Below are 20,266 nucleotides of genomic sequence, written 5' to 3'. Positions count from 1 at the left end.
CTTTTGTCTGGATGTGAATTTATTTACATTAAGACCTTACAAAGGCATAAAAGTCACATTTTGTGGCACATTTAACGAAGTGTATTGACTGAAAATAAAGCTGAAATTGTCCCCAGAAAACTCAGGACCCCTAGTCTCTGGGCTCTCTACAGCAGTCCTGTGGGGGCAGGTCAGAACGTAAAATCTTCAGCTTGCCTCAGGAGCATCCAATCCCAGCTATGCCAAGTCCAGCGCAGCCTCAATCCATCTGAACCGCATCCAGTTCATCCAAGAACCGCCGGCACTTCCCCATCAGTACCTTGATGGCTTCACTCACCAGCACGTCTGGTGGCAACACCCCTGTTGACTCAACAGAGACTGGGGACCAAAGGGACACTTTAGCTCAGGCAGGGCTTACAAAAGCTCCTTATACGTATTGCTAGATTCCACATCTGAACTCTGCAAGGAAGCTGCAGCACCAAAGAACTCCACCCCCACCCCACCCTCCAACTTGAAACTCACAGATGTAATGGTTCCGAACACGAGCAAGCCGTACAACCTTCTTTAGCTTCTCATTCCGGAAGACTTCCCTGCTGAAGGTATCTAGCCGGGGATTGGCAACTCTGGCCACCTTTTTACCTAATGAAAACAAACCATATTATAAATACATAAGCCCAGAGCTTTTATTTCTCTGCTACCTTCAAAGAAAATATACTTTAGGGCCTTGCATCCCAAATCCCATACCTTGGATTTCTTGCACCTCAATAACACCAGGTGAGAAGCACTGGCTCAGCTCCTCAGCCGCATCCCCTTCCACAGGCTCAAGCAGGGTGATGTCCGGCAGGAGCCGGTAACTGGCTGTTGCCACAGGTGAAAACTTGGCATGATCTTTGCCTGGAGGGAAGAGGGAACTCGGAGCCTGGGAGGAGACCCTTCCTCACATTCCCTAAGCTACTGACATCAAAGGCCCATTGGCTTTCTGCCTGTCGGGGACACCTCAGCCGAGTCCCTTAGTCATACCTCACCCCAGGGTAATCAAAGGGTCTCACCAATGCCCTTGACGCAGTGCATGAGCAGGTCAATCTCCTGACCAGGCCGTAGCTGAGCGATGAGGATATCATCATGTACTGGTCGGATGGTGCCCTCCGGGAAGAGGTCAGCCTGGTTCCCCAGGGGGACCCATGTCATGTGCCTGGTGTACACTGCGGGAGAAAGCACATCAGACCCAAGTCCCTAAAACTAGCACCCACCAACAGGGGGCCCTCTTCCTCACCCCACCGGTACCTACCTTTGTGGTTGACATAGAGCTCATTGGGGTCAGAGGAATCTTTAGCGGCGTGGGGGTTCCGAGTGCACCTGACCTGCAGCCGAAACTGCAGGGTATCTATCTCTGTGCCTTCTTCATCTCCTACACAAAGGGAGGAGGTGGGGGCTGTTAAAGAGCTAGTGGACCTCGGTGCCAGGCACTACGCTGAATGCCTTGCATGTTTCTCTCATCCTCTTGGCAACCCTGGTAAGGCAAGGGCAAGTGTTCTCACAGACAACAGCACTGATGTACCAAAAGATTGGTAACGGGCCCAAGGTCATACAGTAGCCAATCAAGGGTTCGAACACAGGCAGTCTGATTCCAGAATCAACTTCAGAGGAGAGCTGCCCACCTTTCCCCAAAATTTCATTTTCTCAAACCCTCACCTTGGTTCCGATATTCAAAAAGGCGAGGATCAGCATGAATGGGGATGAGCCCCAAGCGGTGAGCGAGGATCTCATCCTGGACAATGGAAGTGTTGTTGTACACCAGGACCTTCTCCACAGCCATGGTTGGCACCTGCCCAAGAAAAGAAAGCCACTCATCTACAAAGACCCTGTAGATTCCCCATCTACTCCCTGCCTCCTGACATAGGGAGATGGAGACTTCTTCCTAGAAGAACTCCTGATGAAAAGTTTACAAAGAATGAGCAGGAGGAATGCTCAGCAAAACTGCAGGAAAATACCACTTGAGACAATTCTACAAATGAGGATTCCCCACACAACTCCACCTCTGTCATCGTGCCCACCTATACCTCAGCTAATAGAATGCGTCGAAAAGCATTGGCAATGGCTGCGTCGATTCCCACCATGTCAAACTCCAATGAGTTTTCATCCATGTGTACCACATCCACGCGGAAATTCTAAAGGAACGGGAAAAACACTAAGTAAAGCCTGCTCTCTATATAGTCAATATCTCCCCCCAGATATTCCCCTCAAGAACCTCCCTTTGCCCAGATGTCCCTCTCTCCCCCAATCACTTATTAGTTTCTGGAAAAGTCTTCATTTTTATCTTCAATTCATTTAAAATCCTCTGCAATATGGCTTCTAGCCAGGCCATCCACAGAGGCTATTTTACTAAGAATAGGCTCACGTATTGCTCAGTCCAGTTGATATTACTCAATCCTTATCTTACTAGACACCTCCCTTGTACCTGGCGTTGTTGAGAGAAAACCGTTTCCAAACTCTACTGCCTTGATTTCTGAGCACCAATCTTCTGTTCTCTTCCTTCTTGTCTGATCAGTCCTTCTACTAAATTCACAATCTTCCACGTACTACATACATGTTACCATTTCCCAAGTGTTTGTGTCTCTCCAGGGTGACCTCAACCCCACTCACGGTTTTAGCAACTGTCTGTACGGACAACTGCCCAAATTGTATCTCACTTCTGATCTCATATATATATCTCCTGCTAGCCTGCTAGACTTCTCCATCCACAGGAAACTGAATGCATCAACACTCCCTTTCCCCAGACCCATTTCTCATCAGTAAATGACACCACCATCCATCAAAGTAGCTCCCCAACAAGCTAATTTTACACTCCCCCCTCACAGCCCATATCCAAGCAACCATCAAATTTACCTTGTCTCCCGTGCTGTGTTTCCATGATCACAATCTTAGTTTCTGCCTTCAGCCTCAGCTCCCCTATGCAATTCTGTCACAAATCTGCACACACCACATGACAATCCTCAAATTCATTCTCTCCCAACCATTAAGCTTGCATATATGATAATATCTGCTTAAGAGCTCTTCAAAAATTCCCTATCGCCTACAGTGCCTAAAACGCACTTCAGTGTTGCCTAACACTCATGCTGACCCACTTCATATTCTAGCAACAATGAACTGCTTGGACACGCCTCACCCTTCGCTGTTCTCAGCTTCTGCTCATCGCTCAAGGCTGAACTGAAATGTCATCTCCTTCAGGAAATCTTCCATACTTCTGCCCCCTCTTCTCATTCTGGATTAAGTGCCTGTGCAGGATACACCCGCCCCAACCCCATCACCTTTTTTGCTTTCAACCGCCTTTACCGCATTACACTGGACTCATTTGTCTACGAATGCTCTTCTCCAACAAGACTGAACATCTTGTTTGCAAAACAGGGCAGAAATCGTGTATACCGAGCACCTAGCATGTTGCTCAATATACGGAGCAAACCCCAAGTGAGGCAGGAAAGACAGGGCCCAACCCAAGGACAGCCTCCTCATACACAGACATTAGGCAAAAGGCAACGCCAGGGCTTCCCTGGTGGCGCAGTGGTTGAGAGTCCGCCTGCCGATGCGGGGGATGCGGGGGATGCGGGTTCGTGCCCCGGTCCGGGAAGATCCCACATGCCGCGGAACGGCTGGGCCCGTGAGCCATGGCCGCTGAGCCTGCGCGACCAGAGCCTGTGCTCCGCAACCAGAGCCTGCGCTCCACAACGGGAGAGGCCACAACAGTGAGAGGCCCGCGTACCGCAAAAAAAAAAAAAAAAAAAGGCAACGCCACCTCTCCTTGTGTTGCACTTAATGAGATTATGAAGCATGGAGGAATGGCATCAGCAACAAGAACATACATTAAACCTTCATTAAACTTTGTGGCGCCTGAACAGGGAAACCTGCCCAGAAAACCCACAGAGCTCAGCCAAGCATGAGCAATAAAAATGCACAGGCTGCAGCTGACTGCTATACAACCTTCCACACCTGGTGCTTGACTGCTAAGGGAAAATGGCTCTTAGAGCACATGTGCAGTGGCTTCAGGAGACAGACTCGCAAGAGAAGTGGATGTAACCAGGTGCAATTAAGATCCCACCCATCCTCCCACCAATGAATATTCTGCCCCTAATCAAAGAAACGTGCATCCATTCAAGGAATTGAAATAAAAGGGGGGGGTCAGAAAACTCCTCAGATGCCCTCCTCACTGGTGAGGACGCCCGAGTTCTTTTCCAAGTGTGTTTGCTTCTGCCCCTTAATACATTGCTTCTTTGTTTCCCTCTACACCTCAGTCTGTGTGACTTTTTTTGCGTTCCCTGTCCAAATTCTTTTGGACAGGTAGAACAAGAACGTGGACTTCTAATTTAGCCTGTCTGGCATCAGTCTTTGGCAAGCAAGCCAGGAGATTTATTGGAAGTTAATTACCCTTCATCTTGGTCTCTTGTAAGCCTTAGCCTCCCACCTCCCTTGCACTTGAGTGGTGCTCCCTGACTTCCTATCATTACTTTTCTCTTTCGCTCTTTGTCGCGCCTCTGCGGCCCATCTCACTCATATATTCGTGTCTTGCTCTCCTGGAAGTGCGGGAAGAGGAATCTGTCAGGTGCTTTCCAAGCTTGCTGCTAGGTCTTGCACTTCTCATTGTTGCAAGGCACGTCAGGCCAGCTTCTATTCACAGGCAGTCAGGGACCTGAACCACAGGAGCTTTGCCCTCTGGGTTTATCTTATCCACCATTTGATTAACTATTGTCAGGTTCAAATTAGCAAAAATATAAAATACAGCCTTACTTGGACAGACTGTAAGTTGAAGAAAGCTGAGGTTTTCTTAGATTTTTTTTTTAACACAATTACACATACCGGCTCCCTTAGTGGCTGGTACCCATTTTCAGATACTTACCACCCTTTCAGAGAATGAAAACTAGAACCTAAATAGGTCCTGAAACTATAAGGATGTCCATTTTAGGGGAGTGCACCCCAGGAACACAAGAATTAATCATTGGCTATAGAATCTACAGAGAAGCCTTGAAGCCTTCAGGAAGGTCGCTCACCCTGGGTACCGCAGACACCAGGGGAGGACATGGGCCTCAGGACAGGGGCTGGCAGGGTTGCCATATGATGGGGTCGCTACCCTCACATAGGCTACAGTTAGCAGGAATGAGAAAAACACGGATACCTGTAGCCAGTCCTGACCGGCAATGCTCCTCCTTTTGGCAGGAGCTTGGTTCCCCTGAAGGATCACAGGTAATCTTTACTCCCAGGGACATACCCTTTGGGAGCATTCAGAGACACCAAGGACATTTTCTCTGTTGGGCTTTTGTGCACCCCATGCTGCCTGGGGACCCTGACCATTGAGGGCTATATTTCAGAACTAGTTAAACTCTAAAGGCATGTAAAACCAGTGAACTCATTAAGAGCAGTACTTAATTAGTTAATTTGGGACAAGTCCAGACAGTTGAATTCCTTCTCTGACCAAATGAGCCTCATCTAGGATTAAACTTGTGAAAGTTTTTAGAGAATGCACTAACACAGACCCCTCCACCCCAAGAACTAGTCCCTACTGGGACAACATTTTTATCAGCTAGTCTGTCCCTGATATTAGGTGAAAGCTCCAAAAGTTACAGTTGGGCCCTCAGGCTCTGATGCCTTAGCCGCTAGATATGGCCTATGGGGTATTTAGTAACCGTGACCAGGCAGAGGAAACCCTGAGAGACTGGCACGAAGGGGAACAAACTAAGAAACAGGCTCAACTGACAGCTCTTGCTGTCAGCAGTGCCTTGCAACCTCGGGGACAAAGAGAAGACACGACACCAGATCAACAGAGACTCCACAAGGGGTCTGCTTCAAATGTGGTAAGCCAAGCCACTGCACCCGTTCCTGCTGAGGGCAAAAGGCGAAACTGCTTGCCCCATGTCCAAACTGTGGAAAGTCAGGCCATCAGACGTGAGAATGTCCCATGTCCGATTTGGACAAAGGGGTTTCGAAACTCCAAATGGTAGCTGCAGATAGCTGACAGGGCCGGGGGTCCTTGGCTCCCATGGAAAAACTCACTATCTCAACAGAAGAGTCCCAGGTGATCCTTAACAAGGCAGGTAAGAGGGTCATTTTTAATCAATACAGGAGCCACTTGCTCTGTCTTTAAACAATTATGCTGGACTCTCAAATGTTAAAAGCTGCCTGGTATTGATAAAAATCGAGTATTGAGAAAAATCCCCACAGTTGGTATTTCATTAAGCCACTCAATTGCCAATCTGAACAATATTTGGTCTCACATGCCTTCTCGATAGTCCCTGAATGCCCCATCCTTTAACGGGACAATACGTTATAAAAGCTTGGGAGACACTTCAGTGACTAGGAGCAGGCCCTAACTTTTAAATTGCTCTGGCTGAAACCTAACATTTGGGCGAAACCTAATACCCATAAATTTTCAAGCCTGAGACAGAGACATCCCAGGAAGGGCCCCCCAGGCCAAGCTGATTATTACTAGGTGCAGGTTACTAGTCTTTTGTCAGTCACACACAATACTCCTATTCCGCCTGTTATCAAACCCAACAGGATCAAATAAGTATTTTGGGGACACCAAGAATGGATGACCAACTATTAGCTAAGCGGGGAACCTGTCTAGAGTTAAACCTATCCTTCCTCCCAAGTCTTCACAGGACATCGAGGACCACAGACGACCAGAAGAGTCCAGACAGGCGAGTGAGCCCCCTTCCAAACCTAAAGTTCTTATTAAAGAAGGACAAAAAAACTTCATAAATCCAAGGCTAAGTACCTACGGCCACTATTTCCCTTCTGCCCCGTTACACCAGTCCACCCATAAACTAATTAATATGCTTTGGCGAATTTGGATACCTGTTATCCTCCTCGTGTTCCTTCTTGCTGCTCTGGTAATCCTTTCTGAGTGCTGTCTTGATTCAGCACCTTTACCAGAGAGAGCTCTGCTCTGTCCATGCTGGGTTTAAAAAGGACTGTTTGTTTTTAGCTCACCACTGCCGCTGCCACCACAAAATCGTTATTCATCCTAACCTTTCTCTCCCTCCTTTGGGTGTCTGCATTAGGGGAATAGGAATTTAATGCAACTGTAAATCTTTCAAAAATTACTCATGGTTTAATTCCTTGGGTCTCACTTTTAGGAAAGATCTGCTTACTCTGGCAATATCCAAAGCTTCCAAGGCAGGCTTTCTCTCCCCCTCTCTCTCTCTCTCTCTGAGGAATCCTCTTCCATTAATGTCTTTAAATGTAGAAGTTTTATTTAAAATCTTAGATTCCCGAGCTAGGTGGCAATTCCACCACTATGAAGGATTCTTAGATTCATAAGAAAAGTGGATACATCTGGGCACCACAGGCAGACACATTACTGGTCATGCCCTATATCAAAAAGAAGCATAGAAAAAGAAAAGGCAATCCCCTTACCTGGCCAACGGGGACGAATGGGCAGGGTCCCGGACCCTCTCTCCTTGGAGACATCCAAGGACTAGTAAGGTCACTGAGTGGACGCCTCCAAGGCCTAGGAAGTAGGTAACTGGTAGAAGGAGACGCCCTTGCTGTTACCAAAGCCGAGAGCAAAAATCACAGGATGCCCTGATTTTTGTGCGGTTTTCTTTTCTGTCCACTTTAGGTATAAACACCACAGGAGGTGCCCCTTCAATACCCGAGCAGGGAATTCAACGTTGATGAGCTAAAACCCAAGAAACTCATCTTTTTCTGCCATACGTTTTGGCCTCAATACAAGTAAGGGTCAGGGAAACCTGGCCCCAAAATGGCTCTTCAAATTATGATACTATTTCACAACTGGATTTATTTTGCAGGAAACTAGAGAAATAGACTGAGGTTCCTTACGTGCAGGCTTTTATGATGCTATACCAAAACCCTTCGTTGAAGGAATCATGTCAGATTTGTTTCATTGAACCAAAGAAAAGAGACCAAAATACCCCAGATATTTTAGATGACAACCCCAACTCCTCCTTCCCTTCCCTGGGATTGGCTAAGGCCTCTCCTTGTCTACATAATGCCCTGATAGTGGGACAATGCATGCTAGGCCAACTAAGTAATCAGAGGGACCTCAGTATAACCATTTATAATCCCATTCCTGAAATAAGAGGGCAACTGGACTCATCCTGGCAAAAAAAGGAGCTGCTATTGGTTTGGCAGCTCCACGGGGCAGGGGGGAGGGGGCTTTGCCTACCACGAGGCAACACTTTATAACCTGTCAGATACTCTGTCTTCCCTGGCCAGGACCAGAGGGGACTCACTCTCTAGACTCTCAACATCTCTTAATTCCCTAGCTAATGTGGTGATGGATAATAGACGGGTCTTGGATTATCTCCTAGCTGAGCAGGTAAGGATATGTGCAGTTATCAACAAAACATGTTACACCTACATCAACACCCCTGGCCAGGTGTTACAGTTTTGGAAAGGATAACCCCAGTGCCCACTCCACATGGACTGCAGTCAAAAAGATATAACCAAAGGTACCCTTGGACCTCTGGTTGCATTAATACTTTTGCTGATCTCTGGCCCCTGCCTTTTTACTTGCTTGTTAAATTTGTTTCCTCCAGGTTGCAACAATTTGACATAAACATGATGGTCATACAGGGATTCCAGCCACTGCCTACTGCTGAGGCCTCTATGTAAATCTTGGGACCCCTTGACCAGAAAGGAGTAAAGTTTCATTCCCAGAGTCAGACAAAGTCTGAAAAAGTTACAGAAGAATGAGACTTTTGGCCCTAAATAACCCCAAAAGACTTTGGGAAGGAACTCCTTCAGGGTGGAATTGAGGCAGGAATGACAGGGCTGGACCCAAGGACAGCCTCCTCAAACACAGACTTTAGGCAACAGGCAAAGTCACCTCTCCTTGTGTTGCACTTAATGAGACTATGAAGCATGGAGGAATGGCCATCAGCAACAAGAACATAAATTAAACCTTGATTAAACTTCGTGATACCTAAACAGAGAACCCTAACCAGAAAACCCACAGAGCTAGAGCTTGGCGGAGCGTGAGCAATAAAAATGCACAGGCGGGCTTCCCTGGTGGCGCAGTGGTTGAGAGTCCGCCTGCTGATGCAGGGGACACGGGTTCGTGCCCCGGTCCGGGAAGATCCCACATGCCGCGGAGCGGCTGGGCCCGTGAGCCATGGCCGCTGAGCCTGCGCGTCCGGAGCCTGTGCTCCGCAACGGGAGAGGCCACAACAGTGAGAGGCCCGCGTACCGCAAAAAAAAAAAAAAAAAGCACAGGCTGCGGGGTGGCTGCTATACAACCTTCCACACCTGGCGCTAAGGAAAAATTTAAGGGAAAACAGCTTTCAGAAGTGCGGTGGCTTTAAAAGACCAATGCGCAAGAGAAGCTGATGTAACCAGATGCGATCAAGATCCCACCCCAAGGACTTCCCTGGTGGGTTAAGAATCCTTCTGCCAGTGCAGAGGACACGGGTTCGATGGCTGGTCCAGGAAGATCCCACATGCCGCGGAGCAACTAAGCCTGTGCTCCACAACTGCTGAGCCTGCACTCCAGAGCCCGCGAGCCACAACTACTGAGCCCATGCCGCAATTACTGAAGCCACGTGCCTAGAGCCGGTACTCCACAAGAGAAGCCACTGCAATGAGAAGCCCGAGAACAGCATCGAAGGCCCAACGCAACCAAAAATAAAAAATAAAATTTTTTTACAAAGCAAATATTAAAAAAAAAGATCGGGCTTCCCTGGTGGCGTAGTGGTTGAGCGTCCGCCTGCCGATGCGGGGGACGCGGGTTCGTGCCCCGGCCCGGGAGGATCCCGCGTGCCGTGGAGCGGCTGGATCCGTGAGCCATGGCCGCTGAGCCTGCGCGTCCGGAGCCTGTGCTCCACGACGGGAGAGGCCGCAACGGTGAGAGGCCCGCGTATCGCAAAAAAAAAAAAAAAGATCCCTCCCCATCCTCCCAACAATGAATATTCCTCCCCTAATCAAAGAAACCTGCACCCATTCAAGGAATTAAAATGAAATTAAAAGGGGGGGTCACAAAACTCCTTGGGTGCGCCCCTCACTCGCGAGGACGCCCTCATTCTTCTCTGAGTACGTACTTTCCCTTCTGCCCCTTAATTGCTTCTTTATTTCTCTCTACGCCTTAGTCTGCGTGTGACCTTTCTTGCGTTCCCTGTCCAAATTCTTTTGGACAGGTAGAACAAGAACCTGGACCTTTAATTTAGCCTGAATAGCCTCACAAGGACAGCTTCTGAGGCACAGGCTACTCAGACCACAAGGTCCGATCACCGTAATCTCTCCGGGCACCTCCAGCTCCACCCACCTTTTCGAAGCAGTCCTGGTCCCAGGCATCATCGTAGCCCGAATAGTTACCGGGAAAGTCGGTGGTATGAACCTAGAGCAAAGAGAGACGAGCCTGTCCGCGAAGGGGCAGCGAGGCCAAGCCTGTCCCCACTCTGACCCCAACTCATCCCTGTTCCGCTCCCATTTCTCCTCCCGAGCTCAAGGCCACAAGGCTTACATTGCGAACCCCGAACTCCCCTAAAACCACGCGGCTCCGCATTTCCTCCACCGCCTGGGCCGCCGCCATCTTCAACTCCTCCACGTGACGAAGGCACCTAACTGGTGCGTGCGTTCATAATGGCCCTCCTCCGTCTCCGTGGCAACGCATCACCTCCTGGAATCTTAGATATCGCGAGATTCTGCCCCGCCTCCGTCCACGTCTCCAGCTACCGGAAGTCAGTTTGGGCCAAACATCCGGGTTTCTCTTTTTTGCGTTCCGACAGATCCCTCCTTTCTTTCTCGTCCGTGGACCTGTCCCTGCTTCAGGCCCACGTCTCTCCCACTCCTCTTCCGCGCGCGGGACTAGCGCGGGCTTCAGCGACGGGAGCCCTCGAGGGACATGGCAACTCCGGCGGCGCCAGCCGGCGGCGCCCGAAATGGGGCTGGCCCGGAATGGGGAGGGTTCGAAGAAAACATCCAGGTAATGGCCCCACGGCTCCGACCAGGGGCCTCAGGTCCCTGGGCCCGCTTGCTCTTGCTTTCCGCACAAGTTAGAAGGTCGGTCGGGGTCAGGCATGGCGCGGGGCAGGAGTGGGCTTGGGGGTGGGCGGGATTCACTGGCCAAAACCCCACTGTGTGCGCACAGCCTTGTTTTGGGGTTGGGAAAGACAAAGGAAATGGGCACTTTTGTAGCCCTCTGGGGGCTTTGGTAGGGAAGGTAGGAGAAAGATGTGTATGGAAGACAGGGAATAGGTTTCCCAGGCTAGAAAAGACAACCAAACAACCAAGGGTTCTGAGAGCAAATGAGGGGGAGAGAATGGCGTGATCTATGGTAATGCCAAGCCATATCCCGAGCAGTGTAAGAACAGAGCCCCAAACTCTGTGGTGAACAGAGAAGGACTTAACGGATGGAGCAGAAAGGCACTGCACTTTAGGTCTGTTGTCTTCACAGGGTGGGGGCTCAGCTGTGATTGACATGGAGAACATGGATGATACCTCAGGCTCCAGCTTCGAGGACATGGGTGAGCTGCATCAGCGCCTGCGTGAGGAAGAAGTGGATGCTGATGCAGCTGCTGCTGAAGAAGAGGATGGGGAGTTCCTGGGCATGAAGGGCTTTAAGGGACAATTGAGCCGGCAGGTGGCTGATCAGGTAAACAAGATTGGCTCCCTGACAGGTGGAAAAGTATACCTAGGAGGCCCCTGGTTCTGGAGTTGGTGTTGGTGAAGTTCATCCCGGGCTGTCCAGTTAGAACCATGAAGAAATTCAACAAAAAATAAGCAATAGAGCCAAGAGTCTCACAGTACCCTCCCACCCCACCCGTCTTCCTTGCTTCAGATGTGGCAGGCAGGGAAGAGACAAGCCTCCAGGGCCTTCAGCTTGTATGCCAACATCGACATCCTGAGACCCTACTTTGATGTGGAGCCTGCCCAGGTGCGAAGCAGGTGAGGATCCTTCTGACAGAAGCTGCCCCCGTAACACCTAGTCCTTCATCCAAACTACAACCGGACACCAAACCCCTCTTCATGACCCCAGCCACATTATACGTCTTACCAGTCACGGAACAGGGCATGGCGATAACACATTGCCGTCCTCCTCTTCTCCCTCTAGCAAACTACTCACGTTCCCTCAAAGAGTAGCTCAGATGTCACTTCCTTTGCTCCCCATTGCCAGTTTGTCCTTGCCTGGTGCTCCAGCAGAGCTCTGCGCTTTCCTCTAACAGATAACTCTTCAGCAGTGCTGTACTTTATTATTTCTGGGTCTGTCTCCCCAGAGACCTCCTTTTCAAAAGCAGGCTCTGTTTCACATTTTTATTCCCAGCACCAGAACAGTCTCTGAACTAGAATATCGGTACCTAATTGTTGAATGACTTTTCAAGAGCTGGATTTAATCCTGGTTTCATTCTTTGTTCATCCTTTAATTCAACCAATGCTTATCAAATATCCATATCACTCAGCAGGTATTTACTGAGCTTTTGCTCTGCGTCAGGCACTACAGTAGTTGTGTCTGATTCAGTGGTGAAGATAGATGGGAGCCTTACCCTGGAGTGCAGCCCTCGAGCACTCATTTGCCATGAAGGGACACGCAGAAGGGACACCTGACCCAGGCTTGGCTGGAGGATTGGACAGGGCAGCTTTCTCAGAGGAAGTAAAATTTAGTCAAGATCCAAGGTATTATTAGGAGCTAGCTAGTCACTTAAGAAGTGGGGAAGTTATTGGTACTTTTATTCCTTCTGCCTGGAATTTTCATACCACTTCAAATATATTTTTCAAGAAAATGCTCAGTGGTGCCTGGAGCAGTGATAAGCAGGAAGAGGCAGGAGGCACGCTGGTTCCCTCAAGTAACAACTTTCCCTCTAAACCTTTCTCACGGCTTTACTATCGCAGCCTTGAATTTGGGATTCTCTGCTGAGGTTTAAAGGGGAGCAGGTCACATAGGTAACGGGGGCCAAGCCCTCTCCCAAGGCCCAGCAGGGCTTTCTAAATTCTCCGCGTTGCTGCTGCATCAGTCAGCACAGCATCAGAAGGCTGTTTTTCCTGGAAGCATTCAGGGGCAAGAAAGTGATTTCCTCATTCCTTGTCTGCCTTCACCACCCTCTTCTCCCTTTGCCATCCAGCATGTTCTCTTCAGTTAGCAAGATGACTAAGATTCAGGCTTTCCAGAACCTCACAGCCTAGTGCTGCCTCTGCTCTCATCTCTCCTCTCCCCTCCCAGGCTCCTGGAGTCCATGATCCCTATCAAGATGGTCAACTTCCCCCAGGTGAATAGCGGGTAGCATGTCTGGAAGAGCCGGGGGAGGCACTAGGGCAGAGGGTGGGGCCACCACGCAAAGCCTGGGAAGGCATAAACAGAAGAGCCACTGTACCCTCCAGCCTGAATGAGTTGGTATATTGACAGAAAATCGCAGGTGAGCTTTACGGACCTCTCATGCTTGTCTTCACGCTGGTGGCCATCCTCCTCCATGGGATGAAGACGTCTGACACCATTATCGTAAGCAGGACAGAGGACTTTGGGGGGTGGCTGAAATGAGTTGAAAGCTGCCCAAGGAGACGATGGTCGAGTAAGATAGAAGCAGCCCCTGAGGAAGGCCCTGGGTGAGCTGAGACAAGAGGCCTCCCAGGACTAATTGGAGCCTTCACCCCACAGCGGGAGGGCACCCTGATGGGCACAGCCATTGGCACCTGCTTCGGCTACTGGCTGGGCGTCTCGTCCTTCATTTACTTCCTCGCCTACCTGTGCAATGCCCAGATCACCATGCTCCAGATGCTAGCGCTGCTGGTAAGGAGTCCAGCATGGTGGTGGGCAAGGGTGATCTTAAAAGAGTAACCAGGCTTTGGTCTGCATCTGTCCTAGGGCCCCAGGGCCTGGAATAGGGTGAGCTGGCCAATGGACCATTTATTTCTCAGGGTCCTCATGAGGGTCCAGAGGCCAGCCCAGCCTGAGTGATTTTCCTCTCCGCCATCCTCTTTCCTAGGGCTACGGCCTCTTTGGGCACTGCATTGTCCTGTTCATCACCTATAACATCCACCTCCATGCCCTCTTCTACCTCTTCTGGCTACTGGTGGGTGGGCTGTCCACCCTGCGCATGGTAAGCTCGGCAGGAGGTTTCCAGGGGTGGGCTGTCCTCCAAAGGAGTAGGGGAAACAGCCCAGAGCTCAGGCCCAATCCCACAAGGGGCTCTGATTGGGAGGGAAGAGCCCAAAGACGGTTCTGCTCTGGGTTAAGAGTGGCTTCTCTACACTACTCACTTGGATCAGGCCTTCTGAGCTGTATTCCTGTTGCCCTAGGTGGCAGTGTTGGTGTCACGGACTGTGGGCCCCACACAGCGGCTGCTCCTCTGTGGCACCCTGGCTACCCTGCACATGCTTTTCCTGCTCTATCTGCATTTTGCCTACCACAAGGTGGTAGAGGGTAAGTGACAGGAGGGGTGCAGGGGAGAGGGAGGACAGCTGCCTAGGCAGGGCCCTACCAACCCCCACTCACTTTCCATCCTCCTTCTTTCAGGGATCCTGGACACGCTGGAGGGCCCCAACATCCCACCCATGCAGAGGGTCCCCAGAGACATCCCCGCTGTGCTCCCTGCTGCTAGGCTTCCCACCACTATGCTCAACGCCACAGCCAAGGCTGTCGCGGTGACCCTGCAGTCACACTGACCCCACCTGAGATCCTTGGCCGGCCCCCTTTCCCCCAGCTGCAAAGTGGAGGAAGACTGAAGGACAGTACTGATGACATGTCTCTCTTTGAGGGGTCTGCAGCTGCCACAGAGCTGTAGCCACTTAAGCACCTCCTTGATGCCTGTCGAGCTTCTGAAGGGCACAAGGCCAGGAAGTCCTGGCCAGGACTGCAGGGCTCTGCAGCCAGTGCAGAAAGTGGGTCAGCTCCTCCGAGGTCTTCTCACCACTTACCCCTTCCTTCCTCTTTATCTCTTCCACATTGTCTTGCTAAATATAGACTTGGTAATTAAAATATTGATTGAAGTCTGGAACTACAGCTACCCGTTCCAGTGGTCCTCCCTGCCACCCTATTTCCTGTACACTTTCCTGTTCTGTCAGTGGTGGTAATGTCACATGCTCACTTCATTATACCCCTATCCAAGCAGAATGAAAGTGGGACAGCCCAGACTGCATGGAAAGACTGAATATGGAACCTGCCCTCAGGGCAGGGAGCACAAGATCCATGCAGCATCAGGGAGGCCTCAAACTCAAGAACCATAAGTCTGATGGAACAGTGCACCCGGCTTAAGTCTGGGCTCAGCCTCACTCTTGGGATGCTTATGGAGCAGTGACAACTGGACAAAAACTTCCAGACTGAACACCATGTTACAAGACCCTTATGCACCTGGGCCATTGTGTAGGGATAACTTTTCTGTGGAGGTGCACAGTTGAAGCCAAAGTTGGCTTTGCCCTGGTTATACTGGGGCCAGGGGAACAAAGCTTTCTTCAGGAGTTCTCTCAGTCCTTTCTCTTCAAGAGTGCTATTTACTCTTAAAAGCAATAACCACCCCAAGCACAGCACCATCCTCTCCCGCTACCCATTTAATCTGTTCCACTTAAGTCAGGTAGTTAATGGAGGGAACAGAATCTTTGACCTCCCTTCACTATGTTTATATTATTCATGTTTTAAAAATTCATTACCCTAGTAAATCTGGGTTAGCGTTTTTCCCTTCTAATAAAGGGACTAAGAAAGACGTGCCCTTCATTCATGCTATGTGATCCTACGTGATGTGAGGCCCCTACACTATCACCAGTGGACAACGTTCCAAGGGCACTGCCTGTATTGTGCAGTGTGCCCTTACTGAAAGCTCCGGCCCACTTTTCACGGCCCCACAGCCACTGCAGCCCACTCTCCTGGTACCCACCCCCCTTCATTTTGGCTACTCCAGTCCCACGGGTACTGAGGACGTGAGAGCATCAGCAGTGCCCTAATCACCTGGGAAAGGAACGGCACCAGCGCGTTGCATCTACCTGCGGCTCCCCTGTTTCAAGGACCCTTTGGGGTTCCACTGGGCCTGGCAGCTCAGGCCGCCTCCACGGGGCAGGGGCTCCCGGCGCCGCCGCTGCGAGGCAGCCATCTTGGCGAGGGGCACGCGAGGAATTCCTCGCGCCTGGAATGCCCGCGCACGCGGCTCCTCTTGTCGCGGGGGCGGGGCGAGGCGCGAATTAAAGGGCCCTTGGGACTTCCAAACTGGACGGGGGGTGGGGGGTGGGGGGCGTCCCTGGGATCCAGGCGAAGGCACCGAGGGGTCTGGCCCTTAGGAACGGGGAACGACGAGAAAATGAGCAAAAGAACCGTGTAATTGTCTCAAATGCCGTCTCCACGTGATGTGCCTCTATTCTCTCATCCCCACCCCCTGCCCGTCCCAGGCTTCCACCTGGCCACCTGTTGTCTGGCCCTACACCCAGGGGAACAGCGCCCCCACCGCTCCTGAACACCGGGTGTGCGCAAACCTCGTGTGCCCGCGTGGCCTAGGCCGGGCAGGAGGCGGGGCGAGCGGCGATGACGATACCGTTGCCATGGGAACCCGCCGCCCGCTCCTGCGCAGCACCCTGAGCCCGAGCTGCCGCCCGCCGCCCGCTGCCTGCCTGCCGGCCCGCCCGGCTGCCCTCCTCGGGCTCTCCCTGTGGGGCAGTAGGGGGAGTGGGGCTGGAGGAAGGGAGGGAACAGATGCGGCCTCCGAACGGAGACCGGTCCCGCGCGTCCTAAGCCGAGGCCCCTGAGCCGGCGCCGTAACCGCGAGGGACGAAGACCAGCGCGGAGCAGCGCCCGCCCGGCCCCGGAACGCGCGCCCCGACTCGCCGCCCAGACACGGACGGCACGGTCCGCCCCGGCCCCAGCGCCGCGCGGTCTCAGCCCGGGCGGCGACCTCGGCGCCTCCGCAATCCCGGCCAGCTCCCGCGCGGGCCCCGGCGCTCCTCTCCGCCGCCGCTGCCTGTGCCTCTGCCTCCCCCTCTGCCCCCGCTGCGTCGGCGACCCCACCCCGGACCCCGGACCCGACCCCGCCCGCGGCCCAGCCAACCTCGGCCGCGGCCCGGGCCCTGGCCCCGGAGGCCCAGCCGTGGGTACGATGCTGCCCAGTTCCATCCAGATATCGGGGGAGCCGCTGTCAGGTGCCGAAGTGCGGGACATCTGCCGCGGCCTGCGCGACAACGCCGTGCGCCTGCTCTCACTGCGCGGCTGCCGTCTCTGCGACCGCGACTTCGGCCGCATCTGCCGGGCCCTGGCCGGGGCCACGTCCCTGGCGCAGCTCAACCTTAACCTGGGCGTCGTGTCCAGCCCCAGCCGCATCAAGCAGCTGGCGGAGGCGCTGCGGACCAACCGCTCCATCCAGTCCCTCTTGTGAGTGCGCTCCCTCTAAAAGGGGTCCCGGGCACCGCACCCCTCCTCGCACTCCCCCTGCCATCTCCTGTTCCTCCGCACACCTTCTGGTACCTGTCCTTGCACCAGCCTACCTTCTTACCCCTTATTCATGCACCTCATTCCTCTGCCCATGCCTCCACAACACCCTCCAAACTCCTGCCTCACCTCCAGACTTTGAACACCAGCCCCACCCCAAATGATATAGGATACCCACCCCTTCCTGGCAGGGCCCGTGTACCTCCCAACCTAATCACCCGCCTTGACTTCTCCGGGGTAGCTGCTCAGTACCCAAGAAGGAATACTCCCCTGAGGACTAGATCCCTGCCCCTATGTTCTGTCCAAAACACCACCCACACACCCTTTCTCTGTGTTCTGATCTGGATCCCAGTCCCTGCCCCAGAAAAGAAACCGAATTTTCCCCTTCTAACTGCATTCTTAAGAGTCTAGAATTTTCTTTTTTCCTTCCCAAGGCCTCTCCCAAGTGCTGTGACTGAATGTCCCCTTCAGCTCTACAGCTCACCATAAGGGAGGGCGCCCCTTCCCCCTTACAGTAAGGGCTGATGACTGCAGTAACCTCTGCTCTCTGGTCTCATCCCCCAGCCTGCATGGGAGCCCTCTGACAGATGCAGGGCTGGCCTTGCTGAATCCAGCTCTGGCCCTCCACCCTGCCCTCGTGGCTCTGGACCTGGGGGACTGCATGCTGGGTGATGAAGCCATCAACCTCATCTGTGGCCTCCTCCCCCCTGATGGGGCCAAGTCTGGTGAGCTGGGCCCTGCTGAGGGCATGGGCTAGTGTGGCCTTCATGAAGAGCTCAGTGCAGAGGGCAGGGGGCATGGCCCAGAGATGAGGGCTCTGACTGTGTGGGTGAGAATGTTTTTCAAATCCTCTTAGGAGGGAGAAGGATTGGGAGCTGAGCAGGATGGAGACTCAGGAATCCAGGCTGCAGCGGGCAGGAAAGGCATGGGTCGCTAATGTCCCTGGAGCTCTGTGGAGGAGGTGGGGTAGCTCTCAGTCACTAGGGATACCCCAGAGATCCCCAGGTGAGGGATGGGCTTGAGAAAGGCCTGACCCTCTCCATCCTGGCTTCTCGCTATGATGCTGCCCAGGCTTGAAGGAGCTGACGCTGAGCGCCAACCCTGGCATCACCCCTAAGGGCTGGAGCCGCCTCGCCATTGCCGTGGCCCACAGCTCCCAGGTCCGCGTCCTCAATCTGGACTACAACCCCCTGGGTGAGGCTCAAGAAAGCCCCCTTTGATTCTCACCACCCCTCACCCCTGTCCAAGAACCTGGGACCATCAGTTGCCATGGTAACCAGCACACTGGCAGAGGAAAGAAGAAAGGGGGTTCTGGGTGGAAGTAGAGGAGCCACCTGTGTTGAGGACCAGATGACCAACAGGTAGATCAGAGCATCCATCACCACCCCGGGGCCTGGCTTGCTTCATCCATTCACTCATCAGTCACAATGCTCCCCTCCTGGCCACCTACCAATTGCCAGTGTTTCCTGGCCTGAGGGTGGATTCTAAGGTTGTCAGGGCAATGGGGAGGCTGTGGGGAGAAAGGGTTAGCAGGCCTGTGAATGCTGGTGAGTGTGTGCACGTGTACTCTCTCCCCAGGTGACCATGTGGCAGCGATGCTGGCTGTAGCTGTGGCCTCCAGCCGCACCTTAGAGGTCCTAGACTTGGAGGGTACAGGGCTCACCAACCAGTCAGCTCAGGTGAGAAGTCTTCATGTTTGGGGATGGGCCAGGGGTTGAGGTTAGCCAGTGTGTCTGTGGACATACTGAAGGGGTGGCAGGTTGGAGTCAGGAGCTGCCTTAACTGTGTTCATCCTTTTCCGTACTCTTCCCCACCGCAGACCCTGCTGGACATGGTGGAAAATTACCCCACGGCTTTGCGGAGTCTGGTGTTGGCTGAGAACAGCATTAGCCCGGAGCTGCAGCAGCAGATCTGTGACCTCCTCTCTGAGGGGGAGGAGGAGGAGGAGGTGGCAGGAGGGGCTGGCGACACCCAGGAACGAGAGAGAGGGCGGGAGCCTGCTGCCCACCAGAGGGGCAGTAGCTCCTGGATGTGCCCCAGTGGTAAGAGCCATAAGGGTTGATCAGAGCCAGGTCTGAAAGAGGCTTGGGACCAGGGAGAGTGGGTGTGAGAAACTTAGGCCACTTCTATTTGTGGTCCCCAGCGGAGGAATGCATGGTGGTCTGAACACCTCTCTGCCCTTCCACAGATCCCAGCTCTCAGATGGTGCTAATGACGTCAGGACTAGGGGACAGTCTGTTGGCTGAGACGGAGATGTGACTCTCCCATTCAGGCTTCTGCGCGTCATTACATTTGCATCTCCAGCACTTTGCCCCAGATGTCAGGGTCAGGCCCTGGGGCTTAGGAGGGTGGGTGGGGGGGTGCCTGGGGCTCTGGCAGCTCCTGGCAGCATGGTGGGAGGCTCTGGAAGCTGTGACTAAACAAAATCGTTGGGGGCACTGGAACCCAAGGCAATGCCTCTGGACTTGTTGGCAGCTCTGGCTGCAGCCCGCTGGCTCGGAAGAGATTTTATGAACTCGACAACCTGACGTGTGGCTCTGGTCACTGGGGGCTGGCAGCGAGGGAGGAATTGGAATTACCACTAGACATCACTAGGGGGCAGTGCCACCCCACGGCCCAAGCTCCAGGCAGCATCCACTGGCCCCAAATATCTCAAACAGGTCTGGCTCAGGTCTCTGACTTACAGGACCTGGGGTTCTGGGGTGACAGAAGGATCGTAAGGATCGTAACTGAGGTAAAGAGCCCCCACCGAGCTGGGCTGGACCCTACCTCAAGGAGAGACTCAGGGGCCCTGCCAGGTTTGCTTGAGGTACACCCTCTCCCACCACCTGATGCTCTGTGCCCAGGGAAGCCCCAGGCAGAGCAGTGGTAGTGGGGAGTCAGCAGCAAAGACTAGGATGTGATTAGGACTGGGAATACTCAAGAATGGGGAGAATAAGGGCAGAA

At 52.9% G+C, this 20,266-nt stretch overlaps 3 protein-coding genes across 7 annotated transcripts; 2 read left to right on the top strand and 1 right to left on the bottom strand.

Annotated features, from left to right (window-relative positions):
• Window position 1: 1 nt before the first annotated feature.
• POLR1C (RNA polymerase I and III subunit C) lies at window positions 2–10,552 on the bottom strand. Of its 3 annotated transcripts, XM_081245837.1 has the most exons (9): window positions 10,448–10,552; window positions 10,250–10,321; window positions 2,040–2,147; window positions 1,672–1,804; window positions 1,268–1,387; window positions 1,029–1,181; window positions 724–873; window positions 502–618; window positions 2–357 (listed from the first exon to the last, which is right to left on the bottom strand). In XM_081245837.1, the coding sequence occupies exons 1-9, from the start codon at window positions 10,514–10,516 to the stop codon at window positions 239–241; spliced, it is 1,041 nt and encodes a 346-aa protein (XP_081101963.1). In that variant the 5' UTR covers window positions 10,517–10,552; the 3' UTR covers window positions 2–238. The 3 variants fall into 3 exon arrangements, with proteins under 3 accessions (XP_081101963.1, XP_081101965.1, XP_081101964.1); XM_081245839.1 differs by lacking the exon at window positions 724–873; XM_081245838.1 differs by lacking the exon at window positions 2,040–2,147.
• A 122-nt stretch (window positions 10,553–10,674) lies between these two features.
• YIPF3 (Yip1 domain family member 3) lies at window positions 10,675–14,912 on the top strand. 2 transcript variants are annotated; one of them, XM_081245469.1, is made up of 9 exons: window positions 10,676–10,909; window positions 11,381–11,578; window positions 11,765–11,871; window positions 13,142–13,187; window positions 13,325–13,417; window positions 13,574–13,705; window positions 13,902–14,015; window positions 14,215–14,338; window positions 14,432–14,912. In XM_081245469.1, exons 1-9 carry the CDS (start codon window positions 10,829–10,831, stop codon window positions 14,578–14,580), a joined length of 1,044 nt encoding a protein of 347 aa, XP_081101595.1. In that variant the 5' UTR covers window positions 10,676–10,828; the 3' UTR covers window positions 14,581–14,912. The 2 variants fall into 2 exon arrangements, with proteins under 2 accessions (XP_081101596.1, XP_081101595.1); XM_081245470.1 differs by lacking the exon at window positions 14,215–14,338 and having other exon boundaries at window positions 10,675–10,909.
• Window positions 14,913–16,907: 1,995 nt separating this feature from the next.
• On the top strand, window positions 16,908–20,228 carry LRRC73 (leucine rich repeat containing 73). Of its 2 annotated transcripts, XM_081246492.1 has the most exons (6): window positions 16,908–17,263; window positions 17,885–18,045; window positions 18,392–18,514; window positions 18,899–18,999; window positions 19,140–19,362; window positions 19,509–20,228. In XM_081246492.1, exons 1-6 carry the CDS (start codon window positions 16,992–16,994, stop codon window positions 19,577–19,579), a joined length of 951 nt encoding a protein of 316 aa, XP_081102618.1. In that variant the 5' UTR covers window positions 16,908–16,991; the 3' UTR covers window positions 19,580–20,228. The 2 variants fall into 2 exon arrangements, with proteins under 2 accessions (XP_081102618.1, XP_081102619.1); XM_081246493.1 differs by lacking the exon at window positions 18,392–18,514.
• The last annotated feature ends 38 nt before the right edge of the window (window positions 20,229–20,266 follow it).

This window comes from Mesoplodon bidens (assembly GCF_964165515.1).
Source record: "Mesoplodon bidens genome assembly, chromosome: 10".
Lineage (NCBI taxonomy): Eukaryota > Metazoa > Chordata > Mammalia > Artiodactyla > Ziphiidae > Mesoplodon > Mesoplodon bidens.
The sequence above is the reverse complement of the archived record's forward strand: the minus strand, read 5'-3'. Positions and strand labels throughout refer to the sequence as shown.

Bases quoted from the DNA above. Each gene is read 5' to 3' on its own strand.
- LRRC73 (XM_081246492.1), top strand. From the start codon at position 16,992: ATGCTGCCCAGTTCCATCCAGATATCGGGGGAGCCGCTGTCAGGTGCC. The intron at 18,046-18,391 runs GTGAGCTGGGCC...GATGCTGCCCAG, and splicing joins CCCTGATGGGGCCAAGTCTG to GCTTGAAGGAGCTGACGCTG. The intron at 19,000-19,139 runs GTGAGAAGTCTT...TCCCCACCGCAG, and splicing joins TCACCAACCAGTCAGCTCAG to ACCCTGCTGGACATGGTGGA.
- POLR1C (XM_081245837.1), bottom strand. From the start codon at position 10,516: ATGGCGGCGGCCCAGGCGGTGGAGGAAATGCGGAGCCGCGTGGTTTTA. The intron at 10,322-10,447 runs GTAAGCCTTGTG...TCTTTGCTCTAG, and splicing joins GGGAGTTCGGGGTTCGCAAT to GTTCATACCACCGACTTTCC. The intron at 1,182-1,267 runs GTAGGTACCGGT...TTTCTCCCGCAG, and splicing joins GCTCTATGTCAACCACAAAG to TGTACACCAGGCACATGACA.
- YIPF3 (XM_081245469.1), top strand. From the start codon at position 10,829: ATGGCAACTCCGGCGGCGCCAGCCGGCGGCGCCCGAAATGGGGCTGGC. The intron at 11,872-13,141 runs GTGAGGATCCTT...CTCCCCTCCCAG, and splicing joins CCTGCCCAGGTGCGAAGCAG to GCTCCTGGAGTCCATGATCC. The intron at 14,339-14,431 runs GTAAGTGACAGG...TCCTTCTTTCAG, and splicing joins CTACCACAAGGTGGTAGAGG to GGATCCTGGACACGCTGGAG.